The following is a 27,362-nucleotide window of genomic DNA, read 5'->3' on the forward strand; positions in this document are numbered from 1 at the left end:
TAGTCAGAGTATCTGAAGAGCTTCGAATATTCCTCAGCGATCATAACATAGATGTAATGCTTGCCACAGAAACTCACATGCGCGATGGTCAGCGCATCTACTTGCCAGGCTATCTTATATACCATGCTTATCACCCTAGTGGCAACAGCAAAGGTGGCTCTGCAGTCATTATAAAGGATTCCCTAAGCCATAATCCCTTGCCCGCCGCCTCTAGCAATGACAGGCAGATAGCGAGCATTCAATTACAGACTGCAGACGGAAATGTAACATTAGCAGCTATATATCTACCTCCAGCAGAAAGATGGATCCAATCAGAATTTGAGTCCTTGCTGGCCGGACTTGGAAGCAAATTTATTGCTGGCGGTGACTATAATGCCAAACATGCATGGTGGGGAAACTCAAGAGCCTGTAGAAGGGGTAAACAGTTGCAAGATGTCATTGCAAATGGGCATTACCAAGTACTTGCCACAGGTGAACCCACATTTTTACTCATACAACCCCCTGATAACACCGACAGCGCTTGATTTTTTCATAATCAACGGATACGCTATAAACAGGCTAGAAGTAAAAACTCTCCATGAACTCTCCTCGGACCACACTCCAATCCTGGCCAGATTGCATGCCACACCAGTGAAAAAACCACAGCGCACGCAACTCCTTCCCAGAGGTGCTAATACAAATGCATTCAAAGCCTACCTAGAGCAGCTGAGCGAGGTTAACATAGAAGCCCAGGAACCTTCTGACATTGACAATGCCATCAGCCTTTTCATGCGCATGATAAACCAGGCTGCTGAGATAGCTGCACCTGGGAATCGCCAAAATACAGAGACCTCTAGACATCTCCAGCTACCACACAGAATTGCGGCACTTCTCAACCTAAAGCGAAGAGTAAGAAGAGAATATGCAAGAACGGGAGACGCTCGAATGCATCAGATACATAAACGGCTTGCTAACTGTCTAAGCAAGGCGCTCGCCCGAAGAAAACAAGAATCTATTGACAGCTTTTTGGAGAATCTGGGCACAGACGCTAGTTCCAACTACTCGTTGTGGCGTATCACAAAACGGTACAAGGCTCAGCCCACCCCAAAGTCAGCAATTAAGAATCCCTCAGGTGGCTGGTGCCGTACGAGCCTAGAGAAAGCTGAAGCGTTCGCTAACAACCTCGAGCAACGTTTCAAGCCTTACGACTATTCACCTGAAAGCATACGTCGACAAGTTGATGAGTTTCTAGAATCTCCATTTCAAATGAGCCTGCCTGCTAGCCCTGTCACACTGACAGAGGTTAAAGACCTTGTAGCTAAACTTTCACCGAAGAAAACTCCCGGTGAAGACCTGCTCGACAACAGAACGATTCGACTTTTACCGGATCAAGCCTTGCAATTCCTGGTGTCATTATTCAACAGCATACTAACTCTTGGATACTTCCCGAAAGTTTGGAAATCGGCGAGTATAATCATGATCCCAAAACCAGGTAAATCGCCGACTGACGTGGACTCATACAGGCCCATTAGTCTTCTACCAGGCCTGGGAAAAATCATGGAAAGGCTGATCCTGAATAGGCTGCTCACTTACGAGAATGTCACCAGTGCGATCCCGGAATTTCAGTTCGGCTTTCGTCTTCAACATGGAACTCCTGAGCAATTGCACAGAGTTGTCAATTTTGCTTTAGAAGCCCTAGAGAAGCAGGAGCATGCAGTTGCTGCCTTCCTTGACATCCAGCAGGCCTTTGACAGAGTGTGGCACCCTGGGCTCCTGTACAAAGCCAAAAGTCTTTTTACGCCACAGCTGTTCCAGCTCGTGAAAAGCTTCCTGGAAGAACGCACTTTCCACGTATCTGCTGATGGGTACAAGTCGTCAACCAAACCGATCTCTGCCGGAGTTCCCCAAGGTAGCGTCCTCGGCCCTACTCTCTACAGTATTTATGCTTCAGATATGCCTACACAATCTCCAATCACTGAAGTTGCTGAACAAAACGTGCTAATTGCGACCTACGCCGATGACACTGCTGTCCTGACAAAAAGCAAAAGTATATTGGCTGCCACATTTGCATTGCAACAATATCTGGACGCATTTCACCAATGGGCCATGAACTGGAACATTCGAGTAAACGCAGACAAATGTGCCAATGTAACGTTCACCAATTGTCGAAGTAGCTGCCCTGGAGTCAGCCTCAACGGAAGTCCAATCAGAGCCCTTCCTGCATACAAGTACCTTGGTGTCACTTTGGACAAAAAACTAACATTTGGCAGGCACATTACTTGTATCCAACACTCTTACAGGACCAAAGTTTCTCGGATGGCTTGGCTTCTCGCACCACGCAACAAGCTCGCACTTGGCTGTAAGGTCCAAATTTATAAATCCATATTAGCGCCAACTCTTTTCTATGGACTCCAGGTTTATGGCATCGCTGCAAAAACCAACCTCAACAAAATCCGGGTTCTGCAAGCGAAAACACTTCGAAGGATCTCTGGAGCTCCGTGGTTTATGCGAACCAGTGACATCGAACGTGATCTCAATGTGCCCAAACTTGGAGACAAGCTGCAGGAACTTGCTCGGAAGTACATGGAAAGGTTAAATGAGCACCCCAACAGCCTAGCCAGGAAACTTGGAACTGCTGCCATTAATAACGCTGACCCTCGAACAAGAGTCAAAAGAAGACTAAAGCGACACCACCCTCAAGACCTACCTAACCGGGTTTTGACCTAAACATCATCAATAACAACAACAGCAATATTTCTCCCTAAAATGTCTAGGTTAAATTATTAGTCTTAAGCAACAAAGAAGACCCAATGAAACCGATTATATTAAAGACTGATTAGATTAAGTTGCCAATTGAGTAGCAGTGCGCTAATCAAATAATAAAAAAAAAAAAAAAAAAAAAAAAAATATCAAGCCATTTTTATTCTTTACTTTTAATAAGATCGGATTAGCCATTTTTGCTATTACTTTTAGTGTTGGCTACTCTTGACAACATGCAGAATATCATCCTGATAATGATCAAATCGCTAATCATTAAAAAAGTAATTAAAAAATTGATGAGTGATAAAATTTCTAAGCTATTGGTTCAATCTATAGATTCGCAACTATTTTGAGTTAATATTTAAGTAAATCATATAATTTCAAAATGTCATTAAACTATTTTTGTTTATACATTTTTGATGGTTTGAGTTTGTTGGATATCACATATTATAAGCCAATGTTGTATAAAATATTTGAAAACTAATTTTTCGTTCTTGAGAATCTACAACTTAGTTATATAAACCAAATTGACTTAAAACTACCATAGTCTAATAAAGTTAGCATCTTAACCTTTTGTAATCCAATTTTTTTTATACATAGTTAATTGACATAAAAATCATTGTTTACCATGTAGCCTTCACTTTTGTTATGGAAATCACGTCAATATTGAAATAATGAATTGTGAATTTTGCCTATTGTTATTAGATTTGTTTACTTAATTTTTAGCTTCTGCCTTAAATCGTGTTAAGTAAATATAAATCTTAAAGTGTTTTCTTGAGTTTAAGCAGCTGTTTTTACATGTCAGTAAACCACAACGTTTTGCAAATACTTCACTTCCCACTATCGTATTGTTAATTAAATTTTTTTTCTATACAGCAAGGAAATGATTTTCCCAATTAGTATTTGCCAAATGAGTACATATACAACAAACAAGGAAAATGACTGAAGTGGAATTCACCTATAAAAGTGCCTGTATCTAGTCTTGTTAATCACAACATTCAATATACCCACTTTGAAAAGGTTTCGCTTCTTTTCCATTTGGTTTCAACAGTAGTTCCCAAGGATTCCCAAATCATACAAGATGAAGTTCCTTTTCGTGGTCGCCCTTATTGCCTTGTCCATTCAATTGGCCTACTCTGCAACTTCTACCACAACTGATGCCACTACCACTACAACAACCACCGCGGCAACAACAACAACAACAACATCCTCATCTGCAACCACTACAACAACAAAAAAGTCCACCCACAAGAAGACATGTTGGAAGGGCAACAACTGGTGCCACACGCGCATCCCCAAAAGGAAGTGCAAGCACCCAAAGAGGTGCCACAAGACCGTCGTCATAGTGACCCGCAGAAAGAACTAAGAGCAATCCAGATTTTTATTATAAAATAAATATATCAAAAATATCAAGGCATTTTTATTCTTTCCTTTTAGTAAGATCGGATAAGCCATTTTTGCTATCCCCTTTACAATGCGCTACTCTAAACAACACGCAGAATATCATCCTGATAATAATCAATTCGTTGATGATAATTAATGTAAAAAATGTCGATGGGTAAAAATCTATAACATAGTTTTATAAACTAAACTGACAATAAACGACCTTAGTCTAATAATATTATATATTTTTGTATTATTCCTTATTAATATTTGCGGAGAATATAAACTAATTTACATAAAAATTACCATGTAACCTTTAGATACAACGGTTTTATTTTATTTTCGTGATCTAACTCCTAACAAATTTTCGAAAAATGTCTTTGCAGAAAAGTTTCTAAAAACTTCACTTCTAAGCCCATAACTTCTTAATGATTGTGCTTAATTCTAAAACTCTGTTTTTACATCTTGGTTTCTATTTTTGGGTCGATTTGTCATCATTTTTATGGTGTAACCCCATTTTTATAGACTAACCTCTTTTCAAATATTCGATAAAGGGCTTTGTAGAAAAGTCTCAAAAAACTGCACTTCTAAAATCATAACTTTTCTTACAGAAATCCTATTTTAAAATGGCTTAATTCTAAATAATTGTGAATTAATTCTCTGAAAATCTGCGCTTAAATCTTGGTTTGAATTTTTGGGTCGACTTTTTGTCAATTTTATAACATAAATGGCTGTTATGGAGACCGAGAAAAAGAAGATTAAAAAGATACCACCCACACCGTTTGAGACATAATAGTGTTATGTTTTCTTAATATGTTGGCACTAATTTTATTCCAATTGGAACATTATTAAAAAGTGCCTAAATGCCAGATAAAGTGGTCATTTACCCCATAGTGCACTGGCACATCCAACAGCGAATAAAGGAAAATTTTCATTGACAAGGAGGAAACTCTTTGTCACATGACTGCTAACATATGTGTCTTTGAATAAACGCAAACACTATTAAGAAAGTACGCAAACTAACAGGTATAATAATAATTTATTTTTGCTTAAACAATTGCGTCTCGCACATTTAATTTTTCGCGAATTTTGTTTGTTTGCTGATACGGAATAAGCAGACTTTTTGAACCGACTTCAGGTGTTTGGTAACACCACCGAAATGGGTATAAATAGTGCGGCCAAAACACCAGAACAGCATCAGTTGGTCGCATTCACAATCCAACCATCAGTATGAAGCTCACCTGTGCCCTGCTCCTTTTGGCCACCGTGGCGTTCGTCCTGGTGGACCAGACCAGTGCAGCAACTGGCACAACCACAGCCACGACGGAGGCAGCCACCACAACCACTACCACCGAAACCACCACCAGCACAACCACCGCCTCCACCACCACCACCACGACCACGGATGCAAGCACTGACAAAAAGATGCATATAAGGAGACACCATAACACAATAAACGCGGCCGGTGTAAAAGTAATAAAACACGGACACACCCGTGTAAAAGATAAAAGCAGCAGTAGCAGCCGTAGAAGCAGTGGCAACCGTAGCACCCGTAGCAGAAGAGGCAGCCGTAGAAACACTAGAAGCCGCAGAAGCGGTTAAACTCCTTAAATACAAAAGCGGCATTGACAAAAAAAAAAAAAAAAAAAAAACTACACCTGTACAGCTAAGAAATATTTGTGTTTTCCAAACAATAAAAAATATTCTTCACGAATTCTGATCGCAAGAAAATAAAATAAATGATGTATATCTTATCCCTATCCTTGCATATATATATCTTCTTAATAGGGTTATTAGCAAAAAACTAGAAAAAACGCATGGCATTTGTTTAATTTATTATTAGTGACATTTTTATAGTCATATCCTTAGCGTTATTTTTATTTTCTTAATATGCTTATTAGGAAAAAATGTAAAAGGTGCAAATTAATTATTAATGACTGTGGAAAAATACCTATATATATATTTATATACATAAACCGCTTCTAAATTTAAATAGCAAATCAATATTCATTGTAGTAAGAAAACCTTGCAAATTAGTTAGCTTCTCATCTAACGTAAATTTGAACCATTACTGGGTTATCTTCTTCATTTCAGCACGGAATTGTGCAACGGATGCCATTTCATTTTGATCCTTCTGCTCAGCTGTTAGGCTCAACCAGATCCTTTCAAAATCATCTTTGGAGACAATGCCCTGGAATATTCGTTCTATTTCATCCCTGCAGCGCATCACATTGAAATCACTGGGCCATAAACCACATAAGGTGGGTAAGTCCGGGTTCAGAACGTCCTTGACATGTGTGTCATCAAGATCCTTCTGGACGGGTGACTTGTGGGGATGGATGAAGCTTGGACCCTCGGGGGGTTTCTTCAACAAATCAGCACACAACTGGCGATAGGCGGTATCCTGGTTGTAGATCGCCTTTGGCATGGGCGAGATGGATCCGATCATTGGCAGGGACTTCAGAATCGAGAGGAGTTGGCACAAGTCCTCATACTTCACACTTTCCGAGCAGCAGCCCTCGTCGACGATTAACCTAAAATGTGAGACGGCTGTTCGGATTTTCTCCGCATCCGCCGGAATGTTCAATTTGCGCATCACATGAATGATCTCGGTCAATGGAAGCTGGCGATTGCCCTCTTTATCCTTCTTCTCCAGCGCCACGATAACCTGGTTCATATTGAAGTCGTCCCGCTCCTGGAGCATTTTGCGCAACATATTCAAGTGGCTGATTGCACTGGCCAATTTCTCGGATAAAATGGAGGGCGAAGTGTTTTCCAGCAACGATCGCATGTCTGTTTCACGGGGCATTGTGCGGCCAAAGGTCATATTCTCCGGGATCTGATATGGATACCATCTGAAATGGGTTTTGTTTTTTTTAATAATCTTATGAATTATATTTATTACTCACTTGTACTTCTTGCCCAACGGACCTTTGGTGCGATCGTCCAAATCCATCTGCGGCTTTTTGACTATTATCAGATGCTCCTCGCCTTCCTGCAAGCAGCGTTTTACCTTAATTCCGGTATGATCAACATAGAATGGCATGCCGAAAGTATTTAGCCGATTAAAGTGCGATGAATATCTAGTTCGAAAATAAGCTGGTAAAATTTAAAAATACTTTTGGCCCGTTTCTCAGTGCCATGTTAAGGGGTAGAGTCTTTCGTCAGAGAAAGTTAAGATGGAGACAAATGGTTCGGGAATACAAATTAATTAATTAATGTTCTAAAAGTGAAGTTAGTTTTTGTCGCACTAATCGTACGGAAATTCGGAAGAATTTTTGTAATTAGATATAACATATATTTTTAATAAAACATGATATTAAGAAAGTAAAGATTTCCGAAACAGTAATTTAACCAAATGTACAAGACATTGAGAAATTGGGTCTTAAATTGAACTGCTAAACCAATCGACGATAAGATTTTAAGAAAGTAAATGTTTCCGAAACAGTAATTTAACCCAAAGTCAAAACTTAACAAGACATTGAGAAATTGGCTCTTTAAGTGAATTGCTGAACCAACCGACGATTGATCTGTTCCGAGGGGAAGTAGTGATTGTGACTGATGATGTGTTTGTCGTGGAACTCGCCATACTCCCGATTGACTTGCTCGGCAGACTTGGGTGGCATTACCACTGAGTAGAGGGACTCTTCAGGATCGGAGGCTTGGCCGAAGGTACGGCTTAGATTTGTGACAGAATCCGGCTTGGAGTTGCTTTCCGTGGCCTGGCCCAGAAGAGGCTTTTTGAAAAACATGTTCTCGCGAAACTTCTCCTGGAACTCGGCGAACAGGCCCTTATCCTGATTGCCGAAAATATCACCCATCTTGTCAGTGGGAATCTTGGGCGTTCGTTTTCCATAAGGTTTGGCCTTGTGCTGCCGACAAAGTGCCCTTATACGGTTCTCCGCCTCCTCCTCCAAGTTCACGATCATAAAGCACTCCTTGCTGCCATATAATTCCCCTCCTGACTTCTCAAACGAGGTTAGTCCTGCAGCCCGCATATCGGGATTTCTTTCTATGTAACGACCCACGTTTGCCATTTCTGTTGTTTCGATCTTGTCAGGGTGTTGTAATATATGTTATATACAGGGTTTACAATATCTGAATGGGCACACTTTGATTGCCCAATGTGTTGGGATATTTTGATTGGTAAAAAGTTTATTTTGTATACAAAATGTATGAAATATCCATCTTGTTTTTAATTGATTAAATGCTGCTAAAAGTTTAAATTGTAGAAAATAACCACTTTTGTCTTTGTATCCTTCTGCTGTTAAATTATACATATTAAAAAATTATAATTTCTTTTTTTTTCGGCACAGCTTTCTTTTTTATTTTTAATTGCGTAAACAGGTGATAATGATATCTAAAGGAATGGGTAATATTTTAAGAGGAGACAACTCTTTTTTTGAGCATCTCGGCACGAAACTGGGTAACTGATGCCATATGCTCCTGATCCTGATTCCCATTGTCCACCATCAACCGCTGCCAAATGTCTGCAAATTCATCCTTGGATAATATTTTTTCGAATATCCGCTCCATTTGTTCCTTGTTCCGTGGGCAAATGAAATCGCTGGGCATGACGCCCATTTTGGTGGCCAGTTCCGGTTCTAGGATATCCTTGACATGTGTGTCGACCTCGTCCCTGTGGTGTGGACTCCAGTTCGGCCAGTTAAAAGCCAAAGCCTCAGGTATATTCTTCATGCGATCGTTGCAAAGACTGCCGTAGGTAGTTTCCTTGTTGTACATGTTGTCCGGAATGATGCCAATTAATCCGACATCCGGCAGTGGTTGCTGGACGGATAGCAAGCGGCAGAAGTGATCGTAGTTCACCCGCTCTGTGGCACATCCTTCGTCGATGATCTTCCGGAAGTGCGATAACATTGTGCGGATTTTCGCTCCATCCACACGGATATGCAGCCGGCACATGGTATGAAGGATCTGGGAGAGTGGCATGTGACCCGTGTGCTCTTTGTCGATCCTTTCCAGCGTCGCGATCAGATCCATCATGTAGAAATCATTCCGCTTGTGGAGACTCTCCCGCAGTCTGTTCAAATAGGATAATGCCGTCACCAAAGTATCATCCTGCTCGCACGGTCTTATGTCCTCCAGCAACATTTTAATGCTACATTTATCCATACGTCGCCGTTCACCAAAATTCAAGTCAGGCACTTTATCTAAGTATCTAATATAAAATACATAAATAAATTTAATTTTGTTATATTAAAATTTTTTAATATTTAATCCCTTACTATTATCCTTTGAAAAGTATTTTTAGAGCTATTTTTCTTTACTCAAAATTAAACCTCTCCTACTCTTTTCACCTTAATTAAACCTGTCTGTTTTCCTAAATATATTTAAAGTATAAACAGTATATTTATCAATATTTGTTTTTGCCTATTATTTTATTTCTATTCTAAATTATTTTTGCAAATTACGACTTATTTTTTAGAAATGCTTAGGCCAAACCACACTTGAACAAACATCAAAGAACAAACTTAAGTCAAGTTCGCAAATAATTTACTTTGTGACGTTAGCAGTGCCACATTCTTATAAGCAGATAAAAGCTGTAGTGAAATTAACTAAAAATTACTATAAAAATGAATTAGCATTAGAAACGATTGGAGTTTTGTTGCTTGTGAATTTAATTATTATCTATTCGAATACCAACTTGTTGTATTTCTTCCCCAACGGTCCTTTGGTGCGTTCAACATAGTCCATCCAGGGTTTTGAGACCACGGTTAAGTGCTCCTCCCCTTGCATCAAGCACTTCTTCATCGTCGACCCACTGTGCTCGGCCCCTAGCAAAACTCCAAAAGTTCCAGATCGAACAAAGGGCTTTGTATACCTTTAAAAAAAGGTAAGTGTAGTTAATAGAAAATATAAGTAAATTAAAAATTGTAATTAAATATTTGGAACACTTGACTTTTACCCAAAAATGTATGAAGTAATGATAGATTTATATAAATTTGATCAATTAAATTTTAACAAACAAATGCCTTTGCTTCTTTGACTGCATTACAGGTTTCTTATATAAAGTATAACAATCCCTAAATAACAATTTTAGTTCTATATAATTTTCTGTCTACCACTAATATGCTCTTATTTTAATTTTAGTTAATTTAAATAATTTTTAAACAATCCAACTAACCTGCGATTAACCTGCTCAGATGGAAAGTAATGATTGTTACTGACAATGTGACCTCGATGAAATTCGCCATATTCCCGATTGACCTGTTCGGCCGATTTATCCGGCATTACGGTGCTATATAAAGATTTCGATGGCGGATTGGCACGTCCGAAGGTGCGGCTCAAATTAGTCACATCGTTCGGTTTCGAATGCGTGGGCATTATTTCAGCGGTTTTCCCCGATTTGCCGTACATGTCCTCCAGGAACTTCTCCTTGAAGACGGTGAAGCGTGTCTTTTGACTTTCACTATTAAGGACTTCACTGATTTTGCTGTCCGGCAAATGAGGCTGAGGTTTTCCAACGGGCTGTGCCCGCTGCCTTCTGCACTCGCCTTCAATAAGGCTGAGTATTTTCTCCGCCGGATTCGCAATGATCAGGCAATCCTTGGGAGTTAGCTTTTCGGGACCAAAGGAGGGCAATCCGGCGGCCCGCTGGTTGCCATTCCTCTCGATAAAGTGTCCTTTGTTTGCCATTGCCGACGGTCTTGTCCTGTTTCCTATCCTGGTTGTATGTTATGTACGAAGTGTTCTCTGGGTGTCTTTATTTTTTTGAGTGAACTTGATTTAATTGACATTTCGGAGATGTTTAATCCCTGCTTTGAATTTCTTATGTTCACAAAACGAAGCCTTCAGAAATGAAAATGGAAAGTTTACTACAAAGCTTGAACTACTATATCTTAACCATTTTAGTTAAAAATTTAAATGGACTTGGAGTACCCTTAAAATATTTTCTGCTTTTCTTGAGCACCCGCCTCTTAAATAGAAGAATACGTTTATATTGGTAGTTCATTTTTTATTTGTACTTTTGTGATCTAAAAGAGTCCTTAGTTCTTTCTGCGGGTCACTATGACGACGGTCTTGTGGCACCTCTTTGGGTGCTTGCACTTCCTCTTGGGGATGTGCGTGTGGCACCAGTTGTTGCCCTTCCAGCATCTCTTCTTGTGGGTGGACTTTTCTGTTGTTGTAGTGGTGGCAGATGAGGATGTTGTTGTTGTTGCCGCAGTGGTTGTTGTAGTGGTAGTGGCATCAGTAGTGGTAGAAGTTGCAGAGTAGGCCAATTGAATGGACAAGGCAATAAGGGCGACCACGAAAAGGAACTTCATCTTGTATGATTTGGGAATCCTTGGGAACTACTGTTGAAACCAAATGGAAAAGAAGCGAAACCTTTTCAAAGTTGGTATATTGAATGTTGTGATTAACAAGACTAGATACAGGCACTTTTATAGGTGAATTCCACTTCAGTTATTTTCCTTGTTTGTTGCTAGTGTACTCATTTGGCAAATACTAATTGGGAAAATCATTTCCTTGCTGTATAGAAAAAAATCTTATTAACAATATGATAGTGGGAAGTCAAGTATTTGCAAAACGTTATGGTTTACTGACATGTAAAGACAGCTGTTTAAACTCAAGAAAACACTTTAAAATTTATATTTACTTAACACGATTTAAGGCAGAAGCTAAAAATTAAGTAAGCAAATCTAATAACAATAGGCAAAATTCACAATTCATTATTTCAATATTGACGTGATTTCCATAACAAAAGTGAAGGCTACATGGTAAACAATGATTTTGATATCAATTAACTATGTATAAAAAAAAATTGGATTACAAAAGGTTAAGATGCTAACTTTATTAGACTATGGTAGTTTTAAGTCAATTTGGTTTATATAACTAAGTTGTAGATTCTCAAGAACGAAAAATTAGTTTTCAAATATTTTATACAACATTGGCTTATAAAATGTGATATCCAACAAACTCAAACCATCAAAAATGAATAAACAAAAATAGTTTAGTTATTAGTTTTGAAAATATATGATTTACTAAAATATTTACTCAAAATAGTTGCGAGTCTATAGATTGAACCAATAGATTAGAAATTGTATCACCCATCAATTTTTTAATTTCTGTTTTAATGATTAGCGATTTGATCATTATCAGGATGATATTCTGCGTGTTGTCAAGAGTAGCCAACGCTAAAAGTAATAGCAAAAATGGCTAATCCGATCTTATTAAAAGTAAAGAATAAAAATGGCTTGATATTTTTGATATATTTATTTTTTAACAAAAATCTGGATTGCTCTTAGTTCTTTCTGCGGGTCACTATGACGACGGTCTTGTGGCACCTCTTTGGGTGCTTGCACTTCCTTTTGGGGATGTGCGTGTGGCACCAGTTGTTGCCCTTCCAACATCTCTTCTTGTGGGTGGACTTTTCCGTTGTTGTTGTAGTGGTTGTTGCCGCAGTGGTTGTTGTAGTGGTAGTGGCATCAGTAGTGGTAGAAGTTGCAGAGTAGGCCAACTGAATGGACAACGCAATAAGTGCGACCACGAAGAGGTACTTCATTTTGTATGCTGTTGGAGCTTATTAGACAATTAAAGTTAAACTGGATCGAAAAGCTGTGATCGAGTGTTGTGATTGACTGAAGTTGGTATTGCCCCATTTATAGCTCACTACTAATTTCCGGATCAGTTCGGTTTCTCTAAAATTCTGTACATCTGACAAATACCAAATATTTATTATTTTGAATAAACGTAAATACTCGGAACTCAACTGTAGGTAAATATTTACCTCACACAAATGTCCGCCCAAAGATATGCTACAATTTGTGTAGCAGAGGTAATAAGACTACTCCCGCATAACTAGGTGATAAATTCCATTTACGTTATAAAATTGACGAAAAGTGGACCCAGAAATTCAAACCAAGATTTAAACGAAGATTTTTAGAGAATTAATTCACTATTATTTAGAAGTTAATATATTTTAAAATAGGATTTCTGTAAGAAAAGTTATGAGTTTAGTTGGTCAGTTTTTTAAGACTTTTCTACAAAGCCCTTGTTCGAATATTTGGAAAGAGGTTAGTCTATAAAAATGGGGTTACACCATAAAAATGATGAGAAATCGACCCAAAAAAAGAAACCAAGATGTAAACACAAAGTTTTAGAATTAAGCCACAATCATTAAGAAGTTATGGGCTTAGGAGTGAAGTTTTTAGACACTTATATTTCATTGATTATTTAAAAAAAAACAAAACCCATTTCAGATGGTATCCATATCAGATCTTGGAGAATATGACCTTTGGCCGCACAATGTCCCGTGAAACAGACATGCGATCGTTGCTGGAAAACACTTCGCCTTCCATTTTATCCGAGAAATTGGCCAGTGCAATCAGCCACTTGAATATGTTGCGCAAAATGCTCCAGGAGCGGGACGACTTCAATATGAACCAGGTTATCGTGGCGCTGGAGAAGAAGGATAAAGAGGGCAATCGCCAGCTTCCATTGACCGAGATCATTCATGTGATGCGCAAATTGAACATTCCGGCGGATGCGGAGAAAATCCGAACAGCCGTCTCACATTTTAGGTTAATCGTCGACGAGGGCTGCTGCTCGGAACGTGTGAAGTATGTGGACTTGTGCCAACTCCTCTCGGTTCTGAAGTCCCTGCCAATGATCGGATCCATCTCGCCCATGCCAAAGGCGATCTACAACCAGGATACCGCCTATCGCCAGTTGTGTGCTGATTTGTTAAAGAAACCCGTCCAGAAGGATCTTGATGACACACATGTCAAGGATATGAATATTTTTTATTAGCTAGAAAACAAACAAATATTTCTTGGTAAAACTTTTTTTTTTTTTTTTTTTTTTGGTAATGCCTTAAAGTAAATAAAGTAAAATTATAAAGCTATTTTCGGGTTGGGGTTAGGGGTTTAAGGAAGTTGGTGGGGCTTGTGGGTGGTTGTGGATCAGGTCGCTTTTGCTTTTAAGGACTTTAGCCACCGTAGGCCTTTGCTGCTACTGTTGCTTTTGCCGCTTTTGCCGCTTTTCTTTTTTTCGCCGCTGTTACAGTGTACTTGTTTGGTACCGTGTATTTTCCCTTCTACTTTGGGCCTGGTTATTGTGCCATTGCGGTGAATTATATACATCTTTTTGTCAGTGCTTGCAGCCGTGGTCGTGGTGGTGGTGGATTCGGTGGTACTGGTGGTGGTGGTGCTGTCCTCGGTGGTGGTGGTGGTGGTTGTCTCCGTCGTGGCTGTGGTTGTGCCAGTGGCCGCACTGGTCTGGTCCACCAGGACGAACGCCACGGTGGCCAAAAGGAGCAGGGCACAGGTGAGCTTCATACTGATGGTTGGATTGTGAATGCTACCAACTGATGCTGTTCTGGAGTTTTGGCCGCACTATTTATACCCACTTCGGTGGTGTTACCAAACACCTGAAGTCAGTTCAAAAAGTCTGCTTATTCCGTACCGTGAGAACATATCGCGTCACTTAATCGGAAGTCCAAGTATAACCGGGTTAAATAAACAACAAAATTCGCGAAAAATTAAATTTACCAGACGTCATTGTTTAAGCAAAAGTAAATTATTCCACGCTTTAACTGTGAGTTTGCGTACCTTCATAATAGTTTTTGCGTTTATTAAAACACATATGTTGACAGTCATGTGACAAAGAGTTTCCTCCTTGTCCTGAATTTTTCACTAAATAATAGAAGTGTAAAGATACAAATTAAGTAACAATAATTTATTCATGTCATCAGGATAAGATCAATTTTGGTTACGGTAACCGTCGAGATCACGCTACGCCAAAAGTTGTTAATGAATTATCCCCGATGGACCAATATTTCTTAAGAATTCAACTATAACTATGCTATAACTAAATTTTTTCAAAATATAAGTATAATCTTATTTTTAATCTTATACCAATAAAAAACCGCAGAAAAAGTTCGATCGGAAAGAATGATATACCGATCGTAAGGCATCGCTTTAACTTAAGTGATGCCAAGAAAATACTTTTAGAAAATCAATTGGTTAAGCAGAAATAAAAATGTAAAAATGGCAATACTAAATTGAAGCTGGTGTGGCCGGTGGTTGCGTACTTAAATTCGTAGTGCTAAAAAATGTTGTATGTCACTACCTTTCCTGTGCCATTTACAATCAATCTCTTGTTCCATTTTTGTTTTTTAATAAAAATAATTAAAACACTAAACAGTTTTTTAACTTATTACATACTTTTCAACAAATAAAATATTTTTTTTTTGTAAAGCTTATAAGTAACGTGTCTAAAAAGGAAAAGTTGGTATTCGTATTATTAGTTTTTACAGTAACCAAATATTTCGGGATCACCTTTCAAATAAATTAAATAAATTTTAAAAAATTCAAACCCTTTGTTAGTGGGGTTCATGTAACTTGATAAAACTTTTTTTTTTTTTTTCGTCATTCTACTTCTGTAATTGAATAGTTTGTTTGCAAGATTTCCTGCGCATTTGTTGAAAAATGAGAAAGTCGTATAACACAAAAACATCGCCCATTTGAAAATAAGTTCCTGATAACTTTTCATATTGCCTGTCAAAACATAAGCTTAGTATTTTCTATGCACAACCCAATGATGCGCATTCGTATTTTCTTAGGCTGCGATTTGGGAGAACATCTGCCATGCAAATTTTCTTTTATTTGCTGTTGGATGTCCCAGGACTTGGATATGGTTGCCTCTACGAAAAATTTGCTTAAATTTAAAAGTATTTATTATATCGTAGTTATTGTAATCTTAAACTTATTCCGGCTTATACCTTTTGCTACGTGAAAAAGACAAACACCATATTATTACTTCATTATTATTTATTAAAAAGTCCCCGTTTTGACCTAATTTTTGTAAAGTATAACTTTGAATACTACAAGAAGTTGATTTCATACCTTTCTTATTATAAAGGCTCCACAAAATTGTTTAAGCTTCCCAAAAAAAATCATTGACTTATATTAAGCACAACTCAATGATATATGTACATACAAATATTAAAGTTACCATTACCAGCTATACATCCTTGAGAATTTGAAGTCATTCTTTGACTTTACCGACCAGAGAAGTAACCAATCTTTCTATTGGTTAAACAAGAAGTGGTTTGAAAATTATAATAAAACGCTTTACACTTCAGCTTACATGCTACTACTGCACTTGAAGGCGGGACTTTTTTTTATAAAAGTAAAAAATTGTATATTTATTGCAAAACTTATCATATATATTTAATTTCTATTTTAATTCCTTTAAGCTTTAAAAATTATATGTGTCTTGATGGGAGGAAAATCTTCTTTTTCTCGGTCTCCATAACAGCCTTTTCGCCAATGAGTTAGGGTGAGAACCAAGACGTCTGAAATAATTTTCCGCGTGTGTTCGGCATACATCGCCTATCTTTGGGATTTTTAGATCTCTTTCTATGTCTCTCGTTCTCATAAACCAGGGGGCGTTACAGATGGATCTAACAATCTTACTTTGTGCAACTCTAATTTTATTTAGGTTAGATTTGGCCGTTATGCCGTAAATTTGTAGCGCATATTTCCAAATTGGACTCAAAATGGATTTATATATGCGAACTTTATTAGACAATGAGAGTTTATTTCTCGGCGAAAGTAGCCAGGACATGCGTGCAGCCTTCAAAAGTACTGCGTGCTTGATCATCGTCGTGTGCTTTTGAAAAGTGAGCCCTCTATCCAAGATCACCCCAAGGTACTTATAGTGGGTCTCATGTCGAAGTACAGAGAGTACAGAGCATAGAAATACCTGAGCAATTCAGTGGTCTTGGCGTAAATGTGACACAAGCACATTTGCTGCAGTTCATGCCTATATTACATTCGGTAGTCCACTTTTCGAATCGTGTCAAGTACCCCTGTAGACCCAAGGTTGCAATATCTATGCTTGCAATATCCATGCTTGCATTCCTGACCAAAACCGCGGTGTCGTCGGCTTATTTTGCGATGAACATATTATCGTGGTCATCTTCAGTACAGCCCCAGGAATCTGGCATATCTGAGGTATACAGTGAGTACAATGTCGGGCCTAGGACACTGCCTTGAGGTGCACCAGCAGCAATACCATCGACAACTAATATTTTTTATTAGCTAGAAAACAAACAAATATTTCTTGGTACAACTTTTTTTTTTTTTTTTTTTTTTTTTGGTAATGCCTTAAAGTAAATAAAGTAAAATTATAAAGCTATTTTCGGGTTGGGGTTAGGGGTTTAAGGAAGTTGGTGGGGCTTGTGGGTGGTTGTGGATCAGGTCGCTTTTGCTTTTAAGGACTTTAGCCACCGTAGGCCTTTGCTGCTACCGTTGCTTTTGCCGCTTTTCTTTTTTTCGCCGCTATTGCAGTGTACTTGTTTGGTACCGTGTATTTTCCCTTCTACTTTGGGCCTGGTTATTGTGCCATTGCGGTGAATTATATACATCTTTTTGTCAGTGCTTGCAGCCGTGGTCGTGGTGGTGGTGGATTCGGTGGTACTGGTGGTTGTGGTGCTGTCCTCGGTGGTGGTGGTGGTGGTTGTCTCCGTCGTGGCTGTGGTTGTGCCAGTGGCCGCACTGGTCTTGTCCACCAGGACGAACGCCACGGTGGCCAAAAGGAGCAGGGCACAGGTGAGCTTCATACTGATGGTTGGATTGTGAATGCGACCAACTGATGCTGTTCTGGAGTTTTGGCCGCACTATTTATACCCACTTCGGTGGTGTTACCAAACACCTGAAGTCAGTTCAAAAAGTCTGCTTATTCCGTACCGTGAGAACATATCGCGTCACTTAATCGGAAGTCCAAGTATAACCGGGTTAAATAAACAACAAAATTCGCGAAAAATTAAATTTACCAGACGTCATTGTTTAAGCAAAAGTAAATTATTCCACGCTTCAACTGTTAGCTTGAGTTCTTTCTTAATAGTGTTTGCGTTTATTAAAACACATATGTTGGCAGTCATATGACAAAGAGTTTCCTCCTTGTCCTGAATTTTTCACTAAATAATAGTAGTAAAGATACAAATTAAGTAACAATATTATATTCATGTCATGAGGATAAGATCGATTCTGGTTACGGTTGTTAATGAATTATCCCCGATGGACCACTATTTCTTAAGAATTCCACTTTAACTATGCTATAACAAAATTTTTTCCAAAATAAATTAAATTGACAGCAGAAAGAAGTAGAGTCAAAAAAAGATAATGTATTAGATATTTCCTACATTTTGTATCCAATTTAAATCTTTAGCACCTTTTAACCAAGTAAAACAAGATAAAGCTACGTATATTTCCTACTTTTTGTATTCAAAATAAATATTCCACCAATCTAATTATTCTTACACATTGAGCAATCAAAGTGTGCCCATTCAGATATTGTAAACCCTGTATATAACATATATTACAACACCCTGACAAGATCGAAACAACAGAAATGGCAAACGTGGGTCGTTACATAGAAAGAAATCCCGATATGCGGGCTGCAGGACTAACCTCGTTTGAGAAGTCAGGAGGGGAATTATATGGCAGCAAGGAGTGCTTTATGATCGTGAACTTGGAGGAGGAGGCGGAGAACCGTATAAGGGCACTTTGTCGGCTGCACAAGGCCAAACCTTATGGAAAACGAACGCCTAAGATTCCCACTGACAAGATGGGTGATATTTTCAGCAATCAGGATAAGGGCCTGTTCGCCGAGTTCCAGGAGAAGTTTCGCGAGAACATGTTTTTCAAAAAGCCTCTTCTGGGCCAGGCCACGGAAAGCAACTCCAAGCCGGATTCTGTCACAAATCTAAGCCGTACCTTCGGCCAAGCCTCCGATCCTGAAGAGTCCCTCTACTCAGTGGTAATGCCACCCAAGTCTGCCGAGCAAGTCAATCGGGAGTATGGCGAGTTCCACGACAAACACATCATCAGTCACAATCACTACTTCCCCTCGGAACAGATCAATCGTCGGTTGGTTCAGCAATTCACTTAAAGAGCCAATTTCTCAATGTCTTGTTAAGTTTGGGCTTTGGGTTAAATTACTGTTTCGGAAACCTTTGCTTTCTTAATATCATGTTTTATTAAAAATCCAATTAAAAAAAATTCTTCCGAATTTCCGTTCGATTAGTGCGACAAAAACTAACTTCACTTTTAGAACATTAATTTGTATTTCCGAACCATTTGTCTCCATCTTAACTTTCTATGACAAAAGGCTCTACCCCTTAATAAGGCACTGAGAAACGGGCCATAGGTATTTTTAAATTTTACCAGCTTATTTTCGAACTAGATATTCATCGCACTTTAATCGGCTAAATACTTTCGGCATGCCATTCTATGTTGATCATACCGGAATTAAGGTAAAACGCTGCTTGCATGAAGGCGAGGAGCATCTGATAATAGTCAAAAAACCGCAGATGGATTTGGACGATCGCACCAAAGGTCCGTTGGGCAAGAAGTACAAGTGAGTAATAAATATAATTCAGAGGATTATTAAAAAAAACAAAACCCATTTCAGATGGTATCCATATCAGATCCCGGAGAATATGACCTTTGGCCGCACAATGCCCCGTGAAGCAGACATGCGATCGTTGCTGGAAAACACTTCGCCTTCCATTTTATCCGAGAAATTGGCCAGTGCAATCAGCCACTTGAATATGTTGCGCAAAATGCTCCAGGAGCGGGACGACTTCAATATGAACCAGGTTATCGTGGCGCTGGAGAAGAAGGATAAAGAGGGCAATCGCCAGCTTCCATTGACCGAGATCATTCATGTGATGCGCAAATTGAACATTCCGGCGGATGCGGAGAAAATCCGAACAGCCGTCTCACATTTTAGGTTAATCGTCGACGAGGGCTGCTGCTCGGAACGTGTGAAGTATGAGGACTTGTGCCACCTCCTCTCGATTCTGAAGTCCCTGCCAATGATCGGATCCATCTCGCCCATGCCAAAGGCGATCTACAACCAGGATACCGCCTATCGCCAGTTGTGTGCTGATTTGTTGAAGAAACCCCCCGAGGGTCCAAACTTCATCCATACCCACAAGTCACCCGTCCAGAAGGATCTTGATGACACACATGTCAAGGACGTTCTGAACCCGGACTTACCCACCTTATGTGGTTTATGGCCCAGTGATTTCAATGTGATGCGCTGCAGGGATGAAATAGAACGAATATTCCAGAGCATTGTTTCCAAAGATGATTTTGAAAGGATCTGGTTCAGCCTAACAGCTGAGCAAAAGGATCAGAATGAAATGGCATCCGTTGCACAATTCCGTGCTGAAATGAAGAAGATAAGCTAGATAAGAAGCTAACTAATTTGCAAGGCTTTCTTACTACATTGAATATTGATTTGCTATTTAAATTTAGAAGCGGTTTATGTATATAAATATATATAGGTATTTTTCCACAGTCATTAATAATTAATTTGCACCTTTTACTTTTTTTCCTAATAAGCCTATTAAGAAAATAACAAGAAAGGAAGCAAACTTCGGCAAGCCGAAGTTTATATACCCTTGCAGCTTTTACAAAACTACTGCATTTCGATTTCTATGCCTATATTATTGCGCTGTATTTTGCTATCGTTTTTATGGCAGCTATATAATATTGCTGTCCGATTTTGACAAAACTAAAAGTGTAATTCTATATAGTACAAAATTACTATATCACAAACAAATGTTTTGATAAATAGAAAAACAGCAAAATAAATTTTGTTTAATTTTTATACTTTTTTAATTTTTTGATTTTCCTTTGGGAGCTATATGATATAGATGTTCGATTTTAATTTAATCAAACCCGTAACTCCATAGTATTTAAATATTACCAAATGGGATTTGAGAAGAACAAAAATCCAATTAAAAACAACAAAGTTCTACTTTTTAGATTTTTTTTTTCCGATTTTTACTATGGGAGCCATTTGATATAGTAGCCCGATCCGGCTCGTTTCGACTTATACACTATACCTGCAATAGGAAGACAACTTTTGGGAAAGTTTCTAGCAGATAGCTTTAAAACTCATGGACTAGTTTACGTAGAAACGGACGGACGGACAGACGGACATATGATGCTGATCAAGAATATAAATACTTTCACTGCGTTACAAACTTTTGACTGAAATTATAATACCCGCTGCAAGGGTATAACAACATGATGGAGTTGAGGATTATTTTCTAGCATAAGGTTATATTTTATGGAGATTTATAAAAGATTTCCAATTAGCTAAATTCAAAATCTAGAATTCAAGAATCTCTTCCATTTCCCACCGAAAAAAGGAACCAATAAAGTCAGTCGTTTTGATTTCATAATTTTAATTTCAATTTATTTTACACTTTAAAGCAAAGTGTTTAATTAATTACAGTGTTGTTGTTTTTTAACAAAAGAAATATTGAAAAAATGCTTATTTTTGTAAAGAGATACCTTGAATACCTTCATACCAAAATTTGAATAAAGTCCTGTGGTTTGATGAAACTAAAATAAATAATATGTTCTGATCAGATGGGAAAACATATGAAAAGCGGCCAAAAAATAATGTTTTCGATCCGAAGCATACCACTAAGACTGTTAAGCATGGTGGCGGGAATATCAGCTCGTTTCTACTATTTTTCCCACCATTGTATATATATATATTATATGCTTATCACTCTTTTGAGCAATGTGGTTTTCTTGAGAAAAAAACATTTTGAAAATCCTATAAGATGATTATGACGCTGACAACTGATCTCGTAAGATACTTCAATTGCTTAAAGTTATTCCAAAATACTTCGTATACTCTAAGGATAATGATTACCTTGCCAAAATGTTAAACTTCACACAATAACTAAACGCATTCAATACTTGTAGTGTCTGCAAATCTCTGGGTGTACAGTGTGACTAAGCGCAGTCGACTGAGCTTAACAATTTCATCACACTTGCTGTTTAATCTCTTTATATACATATATACATACATATATCGTATTGAAATTATTTAGTTTGAGTCGAATAAATGATCCACCCTTTGGGTTAAGATCAACGCCGAACTTTAAATTAAAAACACAATTAAATGAGGTTCTGAGACTTTATTAATTGAAGATTGGCTTAAGACTAAATTCTTGTGACAAATATTTTTCTTGTTTACATAAATTTTGGAGCGAGATTGCCCGCTTGATTGTATTCAATAATTTGAGAGTGAGAGTGCCACTTAGGGCGCGGCACTTAGTCATTTCAATAATTGTTTATGTTATTGTAGAGCGGCATGGCCAGCTCTGGATGTGGATTGTTTACATTGAATATTCTTATTTCTATGAATATGTGAATATGTCACTATATATATAGTTAAGTGTTTGTATTTTTGTTGAGTCGAACTAATGTCCCGTCAGTTGACTAAGGACAACGCCAAGTTGAATTAAAAACCGAAGAATTAGTTTCACGTCTTTATTCGATAGATCTCAGCTTAAGATTAAATTCTTGTGACAAAAATATTACTTGTGCTGCCCTTTGTTTACATAAGTTGGCGAGCGAGATCGCCGGCTTGGGATATTGATTGTACATAATAATTTGAGAATAAGAGTGCCACTCAGAGAGCGGGACTTTGTTTATGTTATTGAGATGCAGCATCGCCAGCTCTCGATGTGGATTGTTTACATTGGTTCAGCGTGGGATCGCCTACGCTGCAGATTCTTATTTCTTAGAACATAAGTGGATATGTGAATATGTCACTATATATATATATATATATATATATGCTTATCGCTTTTTTGAGCAATGTGTTTTTTTTTGAGTTCACTCTTTTACTCAAATTTCGCGCCACGATATTGCCCCAAGTTTAGTTGATGCCGAACAGTTGACAAAGGAGGTCGAAGTATTCATAGTGCGAAGTCGTGAAAACCGAATATTTCTCTTGTGAAATACCGGAAAAGAAAACAATATTTGGTATGTAATACCCTACAAATTATTGGAGTCTCGTCCGGGACTATCCAAAAACAATTAAAACAACTGTGCGTTAACACATAAAGAACAAGCCACGACGGAATTACATGAAAGTTAATTGAAAAAGAGTAGTTAATCGACAAAAAACAGTTAAAAACAAGAAAAATTTGATTAAAATCGAAGTATGTGCGTGAGCAGAAATAAAAAACACAACAAAAAGATGATGAAATCGACACACTAGATAGGGAAACAAGCAATCCGACCGAAATTTCTTAGTGTTTTACAGGATCGGTTGTTAGATCATTTTGGGCTAAATGTGGGTGGCGATGCGGAAGAAGATTCTATAATCGTCAGTGGTTCCTCAAATTACCAAGAAGCGAATGCACCTGTATAGACATTTACGCCGCCGAGCCACGCCGCCGCCGATTTTTATCTTTTTTAAGGCGCCGCCGCCGAATCGCGAAAATATCGGCGCGGCGGCGGCGGCGTTCGGCGCAATAGCATTTTGTTTGATGCTTTTAAGTAATCGAATAAAAGAATCGAAATTGTCTCAGCTCCATCTCTCAGAAAAAGAAGTGTTAATTTGTTTTTAATTTCTTGAAATCTTATGTTTCTATAATTACGTTATTATGTTTAATAAGGAAAATAAATAAAAGTTATAGAAATTGAGGAAACTTTTATTTTAAAAAAAAATTTTTTTTTACTGCGTACGCCGCCGGCCGCCGACAAATTCGCCGTTTTCATTCTAACTCTACGCCGCCGCCGCCGGCTTTTCTTGACCCTCACGCCGCCGCCGACGACCAAGCCATCGGCGTAAACCTCTACACCTGTAAGCTCAAGATCTACTTTACGCGATATTCAAGACAACGTATCTTCGTTTACGGGGTCCTAACAAGAGGAAAGCAAACTTTGGCAAGTCGAAGTTTAAATACCCTTGCAGTTATTACAAAACGACTACATTTCGAATTCTATAACTATATTACTTAAAACATTGAAGCTATGACGATTTCGCGCTGCATTTTGCCATCGTTTCTATGGCAGCTATATGATATTGTTGTCCGATTTTGATAAAACTAAAAGTGTAATTCTGATTTAGTAGTTCCAGTGTCCTGATGTCAGCCAATACCATGGGCAGCGGCAACGCGGGCAATCCCAATCAGAACGCGGGAGCGGGAACTGGAGGCGCCGGCGGCAATGGCAATGGCAATGGCGGGAACTCTGGAGCTCCTGGCGACAACGAGAAGGACTGGCCGGTTACCGATGATCTGCGCAACCATCTTGTACACAGACTGGTGCAGGCCATCTTCCCCACCTCAGATCCCACCACTATGGAGGACAAACGACTCCACAATCTCGTCTCGTACGCGGAGAAGGTCGAGAAGGACAGGTACGAGATGGCCAAGTCCAGATCTGAGTACTATCACTTGCTGGCGGAGAAGATCTACACGATACAGAAGGAGCTTGAGGAGAAGAGGCTGAAGCGCAAGGAGCAGCAGCAGCAGCCGCAGGTGATGCAGCAGGTATGTAAACCTGATGCAGCAGCAGGGCGGACCCGGAGGACCAGGTACTGGACCCGATCAGTGTGTGTCCAACATAGAGAACGCAACCATGATGCTGCAAAGCCTTTCTCTAATATCGCCCGGCGTGTCCACGCACGGAGGAATGGTAAGTGACTAAAATAAGCAGTGTCCTAAGAACCACATTGCGGTCAAAAACCAGAAGCCAATTTCTCATAGCCACCAGCTTAGCTTTTGAACCAGATGTCATGATCATTATATAATATGAATGGATACCCGAAATTAGTCAGAGCTCTAGACTTATAATTTAGTTTTGCGTTTGTTTCTAAAATTAATATACAACTTTTTTTACATTATTAGCATCTGCAGATTAATCAGTACTATGAAAAAAACGATTTTAACGACATTAGAGAAAGAAACATATTTTTCAATTTTCTTTTATAAATTCTTGAATGATATCGGCCTTAGCTCTTCCAAAATATTTATTTAAGCTAGCCAGAGGTATTAAATAAAGAATCCTGAAGATAACATTTATCTTAAGAATTCATGTACGAAGTTAGTTTTAACAAGTAAAAATCCATTCTTTTTATAACAGCAATCGCAGGAGCAGCAGCAGCAGGAGCAACAGCATCAGCAGGAGCAACAGCAAAACAAAACAAAGCAAACAAAAACTAACAACACTGTAATCAACTAAATACTTTGCTTGAAAGTGTAAAATAAATTGAAATAAAAATTATAGGATATAGTCGGCCGATCCGTATGAAATTTGGTAGGTCGGATAGATTGGCCAAATATAAAACCCATAGGAAATTCCAGCTTCCTAACTTTACAAACACCAAAGTTATGGCATTTCCGATCAATCAGTTATATGGCAGCTATAGGTTATAGTCGGCCGATCCCGTCCGTTCCGACATATATACTGCGTGCAAAGGAAAGAAGGGTGTGTGCAAAGTTTCAATTCGATAGCTTTAAAACTGAGAGACTAGTTTGCGTAGAAACAGACAGACGGACAAACACAGACGGACATGGCTATATCAACTCAGGAGGTGATCCTGATCAAGAATATATATACTTTATAGGGTCGGAGATGTCTCCTTCACTGCGTTGCACACTTTTGACCAAAATTATAATACCATCTGCAAGGGTATAAAAATAACGATAAGGATAAGACTATGAAAAAGTCAATAATAATAGTTTTCTTTGCTAATAACCCTATTAAGAAGATATAAGGATAAGGATATAAATCATTTATTTTATTTTCTTGCGACCACAATTCCTGAAGAATTCGAATGTTTTGCTGAAATACAAATGAATATTTTTTATTAGCTGGGAATAAAACAAATATTTCTTAGTACAACTTTTTTTTTTTTTTTTTTTGTCAATGCCTTAAAGTAAATAAACTAAAATTATAAAGCTATTTTCGGGTTGGGGTTAGGGGCTTAAGGAAGTTGGTGGGGCTTGTGGGTGGTTGTGGATCAGGTCGCCTTTGTTTTTAAGGAGTTTAACCGCTTCTACGGTTTCTACGGCTGCCACGGCCTCTACGGTTGCCTTTGCTCCTACGGTTGCTTTTGCCGCTTTTCTTGTTTTCGCCGCTTTTATTTTTTCCGCTTTTACCGTGTACAAGTTTGGTACCGTGTATTGTCCCTTTTACACCGGCCTTGTTTATTTCGTTATGGTGGTGAACTATATACATCTTTTTGTCAGTGCTTGCGGCCGTGGTCGTGGTGGTGGTGGTGGATTCGGTGGTTGTGCTGGTGGTGGTTTCGGTGGTAGTGGTTGTGGTGGCTGCCTCCGTCGTGGCTGTGGTTGTGCCAGTGGCTGCACTGGTCTGGTCCACCAGGACGAACGCCACGGTGGCCAAAAGGAGCAGGGCACAGGTGAGCTTCATACTGATGGTTGGATTGTGAATAACTGATGCTGTTCTGGAGTTTTGGCCGCACTATTTATACCCATTTCGGTGGTGTTACCAAACACCTGAAGTCAGTTCAAAAAGTCTGCTTATTCCGTATCAGCGTGAGAACCTATCGCGTCACTTAATCGGAAGTCCAAGTATAACCGGGTTAAATAAACAACAGAATTCGCGAAAAATTAAATGTACCAGACGCAATTGTTTAAGCAAAAGTAAATTATTCCACGCTTCAACTGTTAGCTTGAGTTCTTTCTTAATAGTGTTTGCGTTTATTAAAACACATATGTTGGCAGTCATGTGACAAAGAGTTTCCTCCTTGTCCTGAATTTTTCACTAAATAATAGTAGTGTAAAGATGCAAATTAAGTAACAATAATTTATTCATGTCATCAGGATATGATCGATTTTTGTTACGGTAACAAATATTTCGGGATCACATTTTAAATAAATTGTTTAAATTCAAACCCTTTGTTAGTGGGGTTCATGCAACTTGCCTAGTGTAAATGGAGCTGGATAGAACTTTACATTGCAATCGCCTTTTCGTCATTCTATCTTTGTAATTGAATAGTTTGTTTGCAAGATTTCCTGCGCATTTATTGAAAAATGAGAAAGTCGTATAACACAAAAACATCGCCCATTTGAAAATAAGTCTCACATGAACAATGAAGTGGATTTTAAAGTTCCTGATAATTTTTCATATTGCCTGTCAATATATAAACGTGGTATTTGGTATGCACAACCCAATGATGCGCATTCGTAAGCAAATTTAGTTATATCAAAAAAAGATTTTATAATTATTATACGTTTCTTTTCTTAGGCTGCGATTTGGGAGAACATCTGACATGCAAATTTTCTTTTATTTACTGTTGGATGTACCAGTGTGTTTGTCTTCCGCAACACGTATACATAGGACTTGGATATGGTTGCCTCTACGAAAAATTTGCTTAAATTTAAAAGTGTTTATTGAATCGTAGTTGTTGTACTCTTA

At 38.5% G+C, this 27,362-nt stretch overlaps 12 protein-coding genes across 13 annotated transcripts; 5 read left to right on the forward strand and 7 right to left on the reverse strand.

Moving 5' to 3' along the window:
• The first annotated feature begins 3,751 nt into the window (after positions 1-3,751).
• On the forward strand, positions 3,752-4,139 carry LOC108047707 (protein new-glue 1-like). Its single transcript, XM_017128005.1, has one exon. The coding sequence runs from the start codon at positions 3,821-3,823 to the stop codon at positions 4,103-4,105; it is 285 nt and encodes a 94-aa protein (XP_016983494.1). The 5' UTR covers positions 3,752-3,820; the 3' UTR covers positions 4,106-4,139.
• A 1,200-nt stretch (positions 4,140-5,339) lies between these two features.
• Positions 5,340-5,724, forward strand: LOC108047643 (protein new-glue 3-like). Its single transcript, XM_017127929.2, has one exon. The coding sequence runs from the start codon at positions 5,353-5,355 to the stop codon at positions 5,722-5,724; it is 372 nt and encodes a 123-aa protein (XP_016983418.2). The 5' UTR covers positions 5,340-5,352.
• Positions 5,725-6,045: 321 nt separating this feature from the next.
• Positions 6,046-8,210, reverse strand: LOC108047688 (EF-hand domain-containing family member B-like). The gene is made up of 3 exons (XM_017127983.2): positions 7,642-8,210; positions 7,032-7,205; positions 6,046-6,977 (listed from the first exon to the last, which is right to left on the reverse strand). The coding sequence occupies exons 1-3, from the start codon at positions 8,157-8,159 to the stop codon at positions 6,191-6,193; spliced, it is 1,479 nt and encodes a 492-aa protein (XP_016983472.2). The 5' UTR covers positions 8,160-8,210; the 3' UTR covers positions 6,046-6,190.
• A 249-nt stretch (positions 8,211-8,459) lies between these two features.
• Positions 8,460-10,851, reverse strand: LOC108047672 (EF-hand domain-containing family member B). Of its 2 annotated transcripts, XM_017127964.1 has the most exons (3): positions 10,268-10,851; positions 9,788-9,964; positions 8,460-9,301 (listed from the first exon to the last, which is right to left on the reverse strand). In XM_017127964.1, exons 1-3 carry the CDS (start codon positions 10,777-10,779, stop codon positions 8,503-8,505), a joined length of 1,488 nt encoding a protein of 495 aa, XP_016983453.1. In that variant the 5' UTR covers positions 10,780-10,851; the 3' UTR covers positions 8,460-8,502. The 2 variants fall into 2 exon arrangements, with proteins under 2 accessions (XP_016983453.1, XP_016983460.1); XM_017127971.1 differs by lacking the exon at positions 9,788-9,964.
• Positions 10,852-11,090: 239 nt separating this feature from the next.
• On the reverse strand, positions 11,091-11,477 carry LOC108047697 (protein new-glue 3-like). The gene has a single exon (XM_017127994.1). The coding sequence runs from the start codon at positions 11,406-11,408 to the stop codon at positions 11,130-11,132; it is 279 nt and encodes a 92-aa protein (XP_016983483.1). The 5' UTR covers positions 11,409-11,477; the 3' UTR covers positions 11,091-11,129.
• An 874-nt stretch (positions 11,478-12,351) lies between these two features.
• LOC108047715 (protein new-glue 1-like) lies at positions 12,352-12,698 on the reverse strand. The gene has a single exon (XM_017128018.2). It carries the CDS (start codon positions 12,644-12,646, stop codon positions 12,386-12,388), a length of 261 nt encoding a protein of 86 aa, XP_016983507.1. The 5' UTR covers positions 12,647-12,698; the 3' UTR covers positions 12,352-12,385.
• Positions 12,699-14,045: 1,347 nt separating this feature from the next.
• LOC123037390 (protein new-glue 3-like) lies at positions 14,046-14,420 on the reverse strand. The gene has a single exon (XM_044457718.1). It carries the CDS (start codon positions 14,418-14,420, stop codon positions 14,046-14,048), a length of 375 nt encoding a protein of 124 aa, XP_044313653.1.
• A 2,918-nt stretch (positions 14,421-17,338) lies between these two features.
• Positions 17,339-17,938, reverse strand: LOC108047651 (protein new-glue 3-like). Its single transcript, XM_017127940.2, has one exon. The coding sequence runs from the start codon at positions 17,708-17,710 to the stop codon at positions 17,345-17,347; it is 366 nt and encodes a 121-aa protein (XP_016983429.2). The 5' UTR covers positions 17,711-17,938; the 3' UTR covers positions 17,339-17,344.
• Positions 17,939-18,401: 463 nt separating this feature from the next.
• On the forward strand, positions 18,402-20,471 carry LOC108047662 (EF-hand domain-containing family member B). The gene is made up of 3 exons (XM_017127952.2): positions 18,402-19,019; positions 19,336-19,509; positions 19,564-20,471. The coding sequence occupies exons 1-3, from the start codon at positions 18,502-18,504 to the stop codon at positions 20,345-20,347; spliced, it is 1,476 nt and encodes a 491-aa protein (XP_016983441.2). The 5' UTR covers positions 18,402-18,501; the 3' UTR covers positions 20,348-20,471.
• Positions 20,472-23,739: 3,268 nt separating this feature from the next.
• LOC108046843 (histone lysine acetyltransferase CREBBP-like) lies at positions 23,740-25,211 on the forward strand. The gene is made up of 3 exons (XM_017126762.1): positions 23,740-23,778; positions 24,046-24,614; positions 25,062-25,211. The coding sequence occupies exons 2-3, from the start codon at positions 24,062-24,064 to the stop codon at positions 25,139-25,141; spliced, it is 633 nt and encodes a 210-aa protein (XP_016982251.1). The 5' UTR covers positions 23,740-23,778; positions 24,046-24,061; the 3' UTR covers positions 25,142-25,211.
• A 756-nt stretch (positions 25,212-25,967) lies between these two features.
• Positions 25,968-26,354, reverse strand: LOC108046839 (protein new-glue 3-like). The gene has a single exon (XM_017126757.2). It carries the CDS (start codon positions 26,352-26,354, stop codon positions 25,968-25,970), a length of 387 nt encoding a protein of 128 aa, XP_016982246.1.
• Positions 26,355-26,880: 526 nt separating this feature from the next.
• On the forward strand, positions 26,881-27,342 carry LOC123037411. Its single transcript, XM_044457844.1, has 2 exons — positions 26,881-27,130; positions 27,192-27,342. Exons 1-2 carry the CDS (start codon positions 27,037-27,039, stop codon positions 27,320-27,322), a joined length of 225 nt encoding a protein of 74 aa, XP_044313779.1. The 5' UTR covers positions 26,881-27,036; the 3' UTR covers positions 27,323-27,342.
• The last annotated feature ends 20 nt before the right edge of the window (positions 27,343-27,362 follow it).

The sequence above is a fragment of the Drosophila rhopaloa genome, unplaced genomic scaffold, assembly GCF_018152115.1.
Source record: "Drosophila rhopaloa isolate 14029-0021.01 unplaced genomic scaffold, ASM1815211v1 contig_163, whole genome shotgun sequence".
Classification (NCBI taxonomy): domain Eukaryota; kingdom Metazoa; phylum Arthropoda; class Insecta; order Diptera; family Drosophilidae; genus Drosophila; species Drosophila rhopaloa.